Consider the following 12,196-nt stretch of genomic DNA (forward strand, 5'->3'; position numbering starts at 1 on the left):
TGTATGGCTATGTCTGTTTTTTCTTTTAATAAACGGTGAATTGAGAAAAAAAAAAAAAAAAATTTCCGTGGGCTTCCAAGCTCCCGTTTACCTAGCGATCTAACAAAGGAACCGTGACAACCAAGTAGCTTTTTAAACAAGTAACAGGTAATCGTATGACACAACGCTACAAAACAACACAAACTTTCTTAAGGTAGTGAAGGATGTTATTAGTTTGTGAAATATACAGCATACCGTCTCTTGGTCTTTGAATGGGATCTCCCACCATTTTTTTCATTACTTGTATCAGATTAAAAATATGGTTTTTTTACAAATATTTCTTAAAAGTTGTACTTTTTTGCCCCTAATTCAGGCAGCTGAATATCCATTTGTATCTCGCTCTGTTATCTGAGCCCCAATCTACCAGACAAACACCCTGACTCATTATAAGACTGCCTTTGATAAATAATAGAAAGGCTCGGTGTTAATCACTCAGCCTGACTCTCCCACCAAATTTGTTTTTATTACTTGTATCGGATTAAAGTACGTTTTCAAGTGTGTTGCGCTGTTTTTTATAAACAGTTCATAATGTTTTCAGACATATTAGCCATTTGTATGCATTCTTACTCTCATATAGTAGCCAAATCCACCACACAAACAGCCTAACTCCTTATCTTATTGCCTTGAAGTAAACAATAGAATGGCACAGTCTTAATCACCCAGCCAGACAGACTGACTAATGAAAGTCTATGGAGGGTCAGACTTCATTAGCATTGCCATAAAGCATCAGCTCAGTGTGGTGTTTGAGCCGGGAAAGTCACCCAAAATATCACATGACTGCCAGCAACGGCGGCTCCAGGTCTGCAGATAAAGGGAGTTTATTGGAACAAAAATGAGATAAAACCAGGTTTTTGTCACCGACCGACATTACTGTATACAGGGGTTATGCTCAAGGAAAAAAATACATATTTTTTTACTGGACTTCATTTCTCAATAAATACATTTTCCATGTTAAACTCACTGATAATGACCCTGAAATCATCAACAAATTCTGAGATCATGGCCAATGTTCATACTTCAAAGGTGGTCCATTCACCAAATCTGCGTGGACAGACCTGATGAATTTGAGCAATATTTCAAATCATACAAGCCAACATACCAGCCAAAAGAAAACAAAAAAAAAGAACCCATATCAGTGCCAAAAAAAGGTTTTCCCCTGAAACGATACAAAATGTATCGGATCATGAAACCTCACAGGTGTGATGGTAGCCAAACTAAACAAGGTGGACATAACATGTTAGGAGGAGACACTCATGATTCATGTATCTATTTTTTAAAGAATATGATGTCCCCCAAAAATAGACAAAAACAACTCGTTAAGTATCTCTTTAATATGAGTTCCAAGACGTCGGCCAGGATACGGGCCGTTCGTGGCTGTAGGTAACATAATTAAACTGAGCCCAGACAAGGCTCCATCCTTGATAAAGGCCGAGCACGGGATAAATCATCCGGCTACAAGAAACACGCGTTGTGCCGTCACTGTTACATTATCGTGATCACAAAAATAGACACAAGAATGGAAACCTATGTTTAATTTCACCTTTTTTCAAGTGATACTTCTCTAATAACAGCAGAATTGGCAACTATTGGAACCCAGGTGGTTGAGCAGACAAAGTTATCAGCTTTATCTTGTAGACTCTCTTCCCCGGTGGAGATACAACTCACTTGGTGGAGATACAACTCTCTTGGTGGAGATACAACTCTCTTGGTGGAGATACAACTCACTTGGTGGAGTACTCGAGCCTTATTAACTTGTGGGAACGTGTTTCACCAGAGCTCCAAGGCAATGGAACCTCGATTCTAAGGCATTCCATGAATCTTCCATAATTCTCTGTGTTGAATGTCAGGATATTCTGTTATGGATACATTGAAAGGAAGTGTAGCCAATGTTGCTATGGAGGATCCATTGACTAGGTCCTCCATAGTGTATATGGGGTGGTTATGAAGGAGATCTTCACAATTGACCCGTGTAGCCCACCAGGAGGCCGGACCGCCAGGGAGCCCAAGCAACCAATAGGTGATCATCCCAGAATTAGGCAGCAGAGGGACCTCCATCTCCCCAGAAACTGCTCCCCTAGGTGTGAGCCTACTTGGCATAGGCCACAATACACTACTAACCATAATGTTGATGACACTTGTGTGAGTGTGATATGGTTGCACACGGCTTAGTCTCAGAAGTGTAAATCTTTCAAATGGTATTTTTTCTAGACCCCAGGAGGACTAATGGGGTCCCCAAGCCCCCCCCAGCAGACAGAGGACTTTCCGCTGAATGAGAAATGGTGCCAAAACAGGCTCGGGGCAGCCTGTCCAGGACTATTTTTCCAGATAATTCAAATAAACATGGCCTGTTTGCTAATTTGGTAACACAATCCATTTACAAACAATAAAATACTTCCATGTGTCACCTTCTTTTTTTAAATGGTCTATTAACATTTTTTTTAACAATGAACTTCAGAACATAATTCTTTTCCAGTTCCTTTGTGGACTGGTTTGTAAAGACCTCCATTCCCAGTAGCTCCTACCCCTATACTGGGACTTTGAAATATTATCAAAGCTGATTTATTGGGAGAAAAATTAGGATTTTAAGACCTCAGAGGTCTCTTTGTCAGGTGGAAGCTTGTCACATCCTGCTCTGGCACCACAAACCCACCTTCTCTCTATGATTTAACGTGATTGAAATAAGGTGATTAGGTTTCTTTTGGGGTCTCGGTTTTTCTAAGGGTCGAATTAATACTGGCGCTGATAACCAGGGTTAGATGTAGTTAATAAAACGTCTGGCTTTTCGGATGGGATTTAGGGTTAGTAATTATGGTTTGAGTTAAATGTAATGTTTATGGTTAAAGTTTAGGATTTTCTCATGGTTTTGGGTTTGTCTTCGTCCAAGAGAAGTACTCCCCGTACTGTGTATGTGCTGTATGAGCCTCTGCGCTGTATACAGTAATAACCCCCAGCACTGTATACAGTAATAACCCCCAGCGCTGTATACAGAAATACCCCCCAGCGCTGTATACAGTAATATAACCCCCCAGCGCTGTATACAGTAATATAACCCCCAGCGCTGTATACAGAAATAATCCCCAGCGCTGTATACAGTAATATAACCCCCAGCGCTGTATACAGTAATATAACCCCCCAGCGCTGTATACAGTAATATAACCCCCAGCGCTGTATACAGTAATATAACCCCCAACACTGTATACAGTAATATAACCCCCAGCACTGTATACAGTAATCTAACCCCCAGCGCTGTATACAGTAATAACCCCCAGCGCTGTATACAGTAATATAACCCCCAGCACTGTATACAGTAATAACCCCCAGCGCTGTATACAGTAATAAAAACCCCCAGCGCTGTATACAGTAATAACCCCCAGCACTGTATACAGTAATATAACCCCCAGCACTGTATACAGTAATATAACCCCCAGCGCTGTATACAGAAATAACCCCCAGCGCTGTATACAGTAATATAACCCCCAGCACTGTATACAGTAATAACCCCCAGCGCTGTATACAGTAATATAACCCCCAGCACTGTATACAGTAATAAAAACCCCCAGCGCTGTATACAGTAATAACCCCCCAGCGCTGTATACAGTAATATAACCCCCAGCACTGTATACAGTAATAACCCATACACTGTATACAGTAATAACCCCAGCGCTGTATACAGTAATAACCCCCGGCGGTGTATACAGTGGGGCGTGTTGCAAAAAGAGTTCCCCCATAATGACCCGGAGAAGCAGCGCTGGAGGGTTCTCAGGTAGGCCCATCTGGTTGATTTCCATTCCAGATACCTTTTATTTAGAAGGTACGCTCCTGGGCAAAGCACAATCTTCCTCCACAAGCTTAATATCGAGGGCTGAGGATTTACACCATGGAAAGCTTTTAGCCAAACTTTTTACTCTAGAACAGAAGCACTTTAAGGGTAACCTCATCACAATCATTTGAGGTCTTGGAAGCCTCCAAGGTGGACAACTGGACAGAGCAGACAAGAAGTCATCTGTTGGGAATAGCCATGGTTACAATGTAAGGAAGAAGACCGTTCTTTCCAGCAAGGGCCGTAAAACACAGGAACAAACTGCCTCTTGAAGTAGTGATTGATGATGGGGCTGCTTCTAGACCAAAGGGCACCCCAGACAAGAAGCCCTGTTGTTGACCCCTCACTAGTACACGACTTTTAGAATGCCAATAGATCTCCCCCCATCCATTGCCGAGGATTCTGTTGTACCCCAGGTACCAGACTAAGCACTGAGGGCAGTTTTGGGGGTGACTGCTAACGCCCCTCGCGGTCCAGGCCCTCCTAGGTAGCTGCCTGACTTGAGGCCCTAATTAACGGTACCAAAGTTTTTTAAGAACAAGCCAGATTTTTTTTTGAACAGTTCCAAATACCAGGCAATTATGGCAAAAAACCTTCAGGCGACCGTTATGAACCTGAAGATGAAGAGGAAGTTCACCTTTCAGCGCGGCGACGACCCAAATCCACAAAAGCATGGCTTCACCAGAAGAAACATGAATGTTTTGGAATGGCCCAGCCAGAGCCCAGACCTGAATCCAATCTGGGGCGATCCGAAGATGGGGCAGATATTGCCACGTCAAGATGTGCCACGCTAATAGACTCCTACCCAAAAAGACTGATTGCTGTAATAAAATCAAAAGGTTCTTCAACAAAGTATTAGTATAAGGGTGTGCACAATTATGCAAACAGATTATTGTGAGTTTGTTACCCCCCTTCAAAGATTTCAGCTTGTTTGGCAATTGAATTGTTCACGTTATCGGTCACATTAAAGGTGGAAAAAGTTCTATCTTTGTCTCATTCTTTAACATCACAAGAACCTGGCATTTTAACAGGGGGGATGTGTAGACTTTTTATATCCACGGTATATTACTCCAAAGGCAAAAAACCCAGTAGCAGAACCTCCAGAATCGAGTGTGCGCCGTGGACATTGGACATGCCAGAAATTCTCCTGCATTCTGCCGCTTTCCTCCACTACACACATGTTGCGTCTGCAGTTGACTTATTGCATCATAATAATTATGCACCATGAAGAGTCAGTACCAGAAAATGACCTTGAAAGAAAGGGTTTGCCCTTTAAAACAATCAATGAGGCCTCTATACCCACTTTGTTTGCCTCTTCTGTCCTATGCTATTAAAAGTTAGGGGGCGAAGGGTGGATCCTAATTCGGTAACCTGCCCAGCTCCCAGAAGGAGTCACAACCATTAACGCCCGACGATAGGCAAGAAATGAGCGCAAAATAAATGGCAATCAGGTTGGAAAAAGTAAGCCATTCCAGAAGTCATAAAATCTTATGAGATACTAGGAATTCCAGGCCCCATTGTAAATTACGCAGAATGACGAGTTAATGAAGAGTTAATCAGACCCGTATTAATGGCTTGTGATGTTATAGAATCCGTATGTATTGAAAACACTGATCTGATAAACTTTGTGCAAGGATTAATAATAAAAAAAACAGCATTCTAAGACCCCCGGAGAAACTCTTCCATTTTATCTTTGCATAAAATGAAGACTTGGCGTAGATAATTCCGTTGGTTCGCGATTGCATTTCAAAGTTAATACGAGAGCGACTACTAGTGGCTGATGTGTGTAACTGCACCCCGACGCAGACATTAGGAAGGGAGACAATGATATGGTTTGGGGTAAGCGAGATGTGTATGTCCTGGTATCCCTGTAATTGGATGCAATTTGGTACAAGATTAAAATGTAAAATCAGAAAAACATTTAGGAACGCTACAAAAAAATTAAATTAAAAAATAAAAACGTGTATTTTTAAATAAACAGGCAGATCTGCGTACTGAACTTCTTTATTTTGGCTTTGCAGGAGGCTCTGCAGAACAGAATATATCGCGCAGCAGGAAGGGATCTTCACAGAGATCTGGGGCTAAGGGAGGTAGGAAAGGGGTCGGGGGTCCCGTGGAAAACATCCCAGCATCCAAACGTTACATTGTACCCCCACCAACCCTGTAAATGCTGCCTTCCCATGTACATTCACCTATACACATATGTACGAATACATGTATATCGGTACATTTATGTGTCTGTGTGCGTTTGTATGACTACTTATACCCAAGCCTGTATGTACATGTAAAGATATATGTATATGTGTACGTATACACACCGTCACTGTGCATATATTAATACACATACACACATATCTAGAAAACACACTTTGTAGTGTATGTTATAATTTTTATTACTGAAGACACATGTACATCAGTGTGTATGTATATATATATATATATTACATATATATATATATACACATGTACACACACAAAGTTTTGCTTTTCTTGTTTCTAAAATCAAGAGCTAAAATCAAGAACTCGTTATAACCCTATAGACATCTTATTAAAGCCGCGTTCCAAACACACTCTCCTAACACAATTGTGCGGTGACTTTTATCCATATGAAAGCAGAGGAAGGTCTCCGTAACATTAAAAAAACCCGGCCCCAGAGGGCCACAATCCTGCCAGAGTTTTAGGATTTCTCTAATTAACATGTAAACAACCCGTTAACATCCCCTCGCGTTGAGCCGCTGTGCTGTGGTTAGTCGGAAATCCCGGCGCGTTTGCGACCCGCAAGGATTTAGGTTTAATGACTTCGATGAAAGCTGGAGAGGTTTCCGGATTACGTTGTTCTGCTATGGCAACAAAGCGGAGTTTAAATACATAACTTAAGGTTTTAATGATCATCTGGGTGATCAAGAGTATATTAGAACTTTATATTTTTTTAAATATATATATATATTTTTTTTTTTTTTGCTTACATCGTAAAAATTGTTTGGCGGGGGGGGGGCGGCTAATGGATCCAGGTAGGCAGCTAAAGTGTTAACAAAAACACATTACAATCTTATGGTCTTAGGAAAGTACTGAAAAAGTTCCAACCCCTTCCCCATTAACCCTTCTAGAACCAAATGGTGAGGCATCAGTCTGACACTCAAAGGATTAATAATAATAATAATAATAATAATAATAATAATAAAAAAAGTAACTTTTCAACTCTGTCCCTAAACACATACTTTTTCCCTCTAGGGTGGGTAGCAGTCCAGAGAGGCGCATGCTTTTGGCAAGTTTAGCAAGATTTGCGGCAATGTGTCACTGTCCCCTCGTCTGGGGGTTAGTAGTGATCCCCAGAGAGCAGAAGGCACTTGGATCAATCCTCAGTATGGCTGACAGTAGGTGGTAAAAGAAGAGTCATGAGGTGGGGTAGGGCAGGGTGAAACGAGGAAGATCTTTAAGTTTATCTGCTTGCCTAGTCTCTGCATGGACCTTCGGTCAGAATCAACACAAAGCGGTAAGTGCTCTCGCAACAGTTGAATGAAGCGCTTCCACCCATTAAGCAGAGCGGGCAGTTATTCACTAACGCCAAACTAAAGCAGCTCTACGGCCAGCCTCGACTAAGTAATGCGGTGTGGATGATCCCGTCCACAGAGTAATGACTTATTTAGCTGCCCCGACTCTCATGGCGGTTCATGAGGAGCACAAAGGAGGCAGACACCTGCCGGTACACAGCCAGGAAGAATGAAAAGAGCCAGCCACATAGACAGCCATTGCGAGTCAACATCGCCATAAGACATTGAGTTGCGGAACGATGCAGCGGCCCTCGGTAAATAGTGAAAATGTCTATGAGCTGGCAACGTGAAGGGCGTGAAGGCTCCAGGACACCAGTCTTCGTGTATCACTGGGCGGCCCCCGAACTGTCTGGTCCGTCTCCTTTACACGTCCCTCACCGAGCTCCTCCATCCCGGCCACGTTCCTCTGGCTTTTCCCTCCTCCGTCCTGCTTCCCCACCTCCAACATCCGCTGACCCCTTTCCACCAGTCACCAGGCTGCTGATTTCATCCGTGGGCGAGCGCCCTATGCTCCCATCAACCTGGACCCGGATGTCGGGTGAGATGGACAGCTGATGATGGGGCACTAAACCCCCATTGTCCGTACACTTCGGATACAGGTACGTTTTCATCTGCCCTTTCCCCTTGACGTTGACCGTCCCTCTGTAATCAAAGTCATACCCCATTTTCACCAGGACCCTATAGCTTTCCTCGCTCGCCTGGATGCGGCACTCAACACCCGTCGTGTCCATTCTGCTGGCAATGTTCACCGTGTCTCCCCATATATCATAAAGCAATTTGGTTGTCCCGATCACACCAGCTGTCAGGGGCCCGTGGTTAAAGCCTATGCGAAGCTTGAAATTGAACCATAGCATGTTGTTGTTGAAGTCGTCCACCACGCTCATCATTTCCTTCGCGAATTCAAACAATGTCTGCAGATGGCGGTGAGGCTGGCTGCTGTCCTGGCACTGGGATGGATTAAGCCCAGAAGCAGCCATGTACGTCGCCCCAATGGTCTTGATCTTCTCGATGCAAGAATAGTGTGGCTTGCTGAGCAGCTCGTCGAAGTCCCCGATCAGCTCATTGAGTACACGGTAGCACTCCTTACCCCCTTCGTAATTCTCCTCGTAGAATTCGCTGAAGTTGACGATGCTGGCAAAGATGACCCCAGCATCATCGTGGTTCTTGGAGTAACTCTGTGAGACTTTCAGCTGCTCGGCCACGTGGTAAGGGATGATGTTACGGAGAAGCCAGTCCGCCTGGTCGCGCATGCTCTGTATCTTGGTGCGGTGAAGGTCGGCCTCTACATCCCCATGGTAATGCAGCCGATAGCTGACCTCAAACTCACGGTTTAGGAACCACACCAACAGGAGAAGGAGAAAATAGGACACGGCTAACTCCTGACCAAGGCGCGAGAGAGGACTCCCAGAAGCGCTGGAGTTCAGGTTGTTCTGGAGCAGCAATGGGAAGCTGAAAAGAAAAACACAACAAGTGAATGTTCCATGCAGCTATCAGAATGATTGTAAGCTTGTGAGCCGAGCCCTCTTCACCTAATATATCTGTCCATCTTATTTTGTCAATTGCCAGGCCCTTTGACTGTACGGGCTGTAAGAAGCGCTGTGTAAACCGTGGGTGCCATATAAATAAAATAACTGTGTTATCAGGTTTCGGTCTTTGATTTCCAAAATATTAAAACCATAGGGTATAGCGCTCTAAATACTGTATAAAGCGACCTGGAAGGCAGAGCTTCCCAAATCCCGTCCATCTGCCCTTCCCCCCACCTCCGTGTTGCTGGATTTTCAAAGAACCTTTCGCTATGGATTCATTGTTATTGGCGTGTTTACTCTAGACTGCCCCATGTGGCCATATGGAGTACTGGATTTTTTTTTTATATAAAAAAAAAAAAAGTTTCTAAAATGCCCACATTTTCAGCCTGGAGCAGCCCTGAAGGCGCCACCTCTGCCATCCCACCCCTTGGGCGCTAAAAAACGGCCTTGTCTTTTAAACCAGGCCTTCATCTGATACTCACGTGTAGTTTGCCTCCATGTCGGGCTCATCGGTCACTGAGAGTCTGGGGGGAGGAGAAAAAAAAATCCTTTGGTCACTAACTCCTTGGGTGGCTCTCTATTCCACCTCTCCAAACCCCACCATACTTACCTTTCCTGACAGATGGGCTTGTAGAGCAGTATCAGCATACTGGCACCAGCAACGGTGGCAAGGCTGGAGCGTAGCCAGGAACTGAGCTGGCAGAAGTTACAGTACTGAACCATGGGGATGAGAAGAGCAGAGCACAGAAACATGGTATACTGCGGAGAGGAAACACACAGTGACCGTCAGCCCGGCACTCATCACACCTTATTACCAGAGGCCGCCATGTGCAGACCTCCAGACCCCACACATTTTTCATTCTTGCATTAAATAAGGATCATGAACAGTACCCTCTACCAAGCAGCCCGGCTAATACATACATGTATATCTGTGTAGAAGTCACTTGTGAAGTAAGAGAAGACCACGGTCGCAGGGAGGCACACGAGGACAGTCCCAATGAAGTGACGGGGCAACCACCCTGAGATCATTTCCAAAAAGTGCCGGGTACACAGCATCATGTCTTCCAGGTAAAACGCCATCCTATGGAGAGGGGAAAAGGAAAAAAAAGCTAAGGATAAGAGTGATGGGGAGAGAGGCATCGGACTTTAACAATTTGTCTATATTCCTAGAGGTCTTGCAGAAGGAAGCATTAAAGTGCCCAGAGATACTGATGCCTACAGGTCGGTCACCCCAAATCCCTCCACCCCGCTATATGTATGAAAACATAAAGGTAGCCCTAGTTTAACCTGAAGGTAGGTGTGTAAGGGTATTGCTCGCCTAATCTTTGCTCCTCACCTGACAGACACGAGCAGGGAAAGCAAGCCGAGAAGACCACAGACTGCCAGGACTATAAGCACCGACGGAGGAGGCAAAACGGGGTCTGTGCCTGGCTTTAGGAAGCAGGTGATCGACAGGAGCAGGAAGATAACAAAACTTAGAAGGACGTCCAGAAGAGAGCTGAAGGTGGCACTGGCAAACGTCTTCACCGGAGCCATGTGCTTCACCTGATAAAAGAGGAGGCTGATGTGAGAATACATTCACAAGGGCTTATTCATTAAACCATGAGTTTTAGGGGAATTAAGGAAAGATGAAACACTTCTGATCACCATACAGTTAAACCGCATCTCTTTAATATCGTCTCGCTGATGATCCATCCATTAACAGGACCCTCTTGGCCCTTCTTGGAGGAGAAACTCAACGCGACGATTCTTTATAATGCATAGAGATTTAAGTGTTCCAGACCACATTAACTCACCCGCCACTCATAATTGTGTACATAAACCTCAGATGCAATTGCTGAAATACATTGAAAAACTTTTTTTCTTAAAATTTTTTAAAAAAGCGTATTTTTTTAGCATGGATATCCTAAGCAAACATATGAGATGGTCTTAAACAATCATAACTCTCATTTTTGTATAATTTCATGGTTACAGTTTATCGGAAGTTAAGAGATGAATTTACCGTATTGGCTCGAATATAGGCCGCACTTTTTTCCCCCACTTTAAGTCTTTAAAGTGGGGGTGCGGCCTATATTCGGGGTCTAGCGCCCGACGCAGGCAGCGGGGTTAGGATACAGATCCCCCGCAGCGGTGCAGGGGACCTGCATCCTACTCCCCGATACGCTCAGACAGCCTCCCCTGCCAGCACTTCCCACGGCACATCCGGCACCGGAAGTTGTATACGCGTATTGCGTAGATGTCCCCCGCCGGCCTCGCAAGATACCCGGGAGTCAGCTCCGGTAAGTCGGGGGGCAGAGGAGGACAGTGGTAGGATATCTCGGGGAGGGAGGAGGACAGTGGCAGCATATCTCGGGGGGGGGGGGGGGGGGAGTGGTAGCATATCTCGGGGGGGGGGACAGTGGCAGCATATCTCGGGGGGGGGGACAGTGGCAGCATATCTCGGGGGGGGGGACAGTGGCAGCATATCTCGGGGGGGGGGACAGTGGCAGCATATCTCGGGGGGGGGAGAGTGGCAGCATATCTCGGGGAGGGAGGACAGAGTGGCAGCATATCTCGGGGGGGGGGACAGTGGCAGCATATCTCGGGGAGGGAGGACAGAGTGGCAGCATGTTTTTTTGGTGCTTTTTTAAAGAAAAAAACTTTTTCTTTAAAAAAGCACCAAACTTTTAGGGTGCGGCCTATATACGGGGGCGGCCTCTATCCGAGCCAATCCGGTATATTACAGATATCCAGCGACACGGAATTTGTGAACAAACATGGTTTATACCAAATCCCCCCTGTAACCCCATAAAGTACCTCCTCCTGGTAGCTGGCTCTGTATGAGGTCTCCAGCTCCTTGTCGAGGAAGTTCAGACTGAAACGGTTAATGGGCGGCTTGAAGAAGTAATCTTTCATAAGGCTAAATTGGACAAAGATAAGAAAATAACATTTTCATCCAGACTTGTCACCAGGTTTCTGTAATTCCACCAAGGGCCCCTTTACACCTAAAGCTAGGCTTTCTCACACCTCTTGCATTCAGCTCATTACTTTTTAACTCTTTTCCTGAATAAGAAAAGTGGTAATGGCAGACAGTCGCGGAGTCTTTCCCAATATTTAAGTTATTTTCTTTCTGAACAGAGCGCACTTTACGCCCTTCCCAATCACAGCGATCACTCTGGACAGCCACCTTCAATAGGGACTCCGATCCCTCATCCACAACGCTCAAAATCCTTGCCCCTCACCCACAATGCTTAATACCCCAGTGCTATCTTCTTCCCCCC

General features: G+C 44.9%; 1 protein-coding gene across 1 annotated transcript in view; it reads right to left on the bottom strand.

Annotated features, from left to right (window-relative positions):
- Positions 1-7,784: 7,784 nt before the first annotated feature.
- ADCY9 (adenylate cyclase 9) overlaps positions 7,785-12,196 on the bottom strand; it is a 31,429-nt gene continuing 27,017 nt past the window's right edge. The window contains exons 5-10 of the mRNA XM_089494951.1: positions 11,733-11,835; positions 10,273-10,481; positions 9,858-10,017; positions 9,547-9,695; positions 9,419-9,460; positions 7,785-8,859 (exon numbers count right to left, since the gene is read on the bottom strand). Of these exons, the coding sequence (XP_089351077.1) occupies positions 7,785-8,859; positions 9,419-9,460; positions 9,547-9,695; positions 9,858-10,017; positions 10,273-10,481; positions 11,733-11,835 (1,738 nt within the window). The remainder of the gene's footprint in view (positions 8,860-9,418; positions 9,461-9,546; positions 9,696-9,857; positions 10,018-10,272; positions 10,482-11,732; positions 11,836-12,196) is intronic.

The sequence above is a fragment of the Sceloporus occidentalis genome, unplaced genomic scaffold (assembly GCF_023333645.1).
Source record: "Sceloporus occidentalis isolate IW3139 unplaced genomic scaffold, rSceOcc1.0.p SCAF_76, whole genome shotgun sequence".
NCBI classification, from domain to species: domain Eukaryota; kingdom Metazoa; phylum Chordata; class Lepidosauria; order Squamata; family Phrynosomatidae; genus Sceloporus; species Sceloporus occidentalis.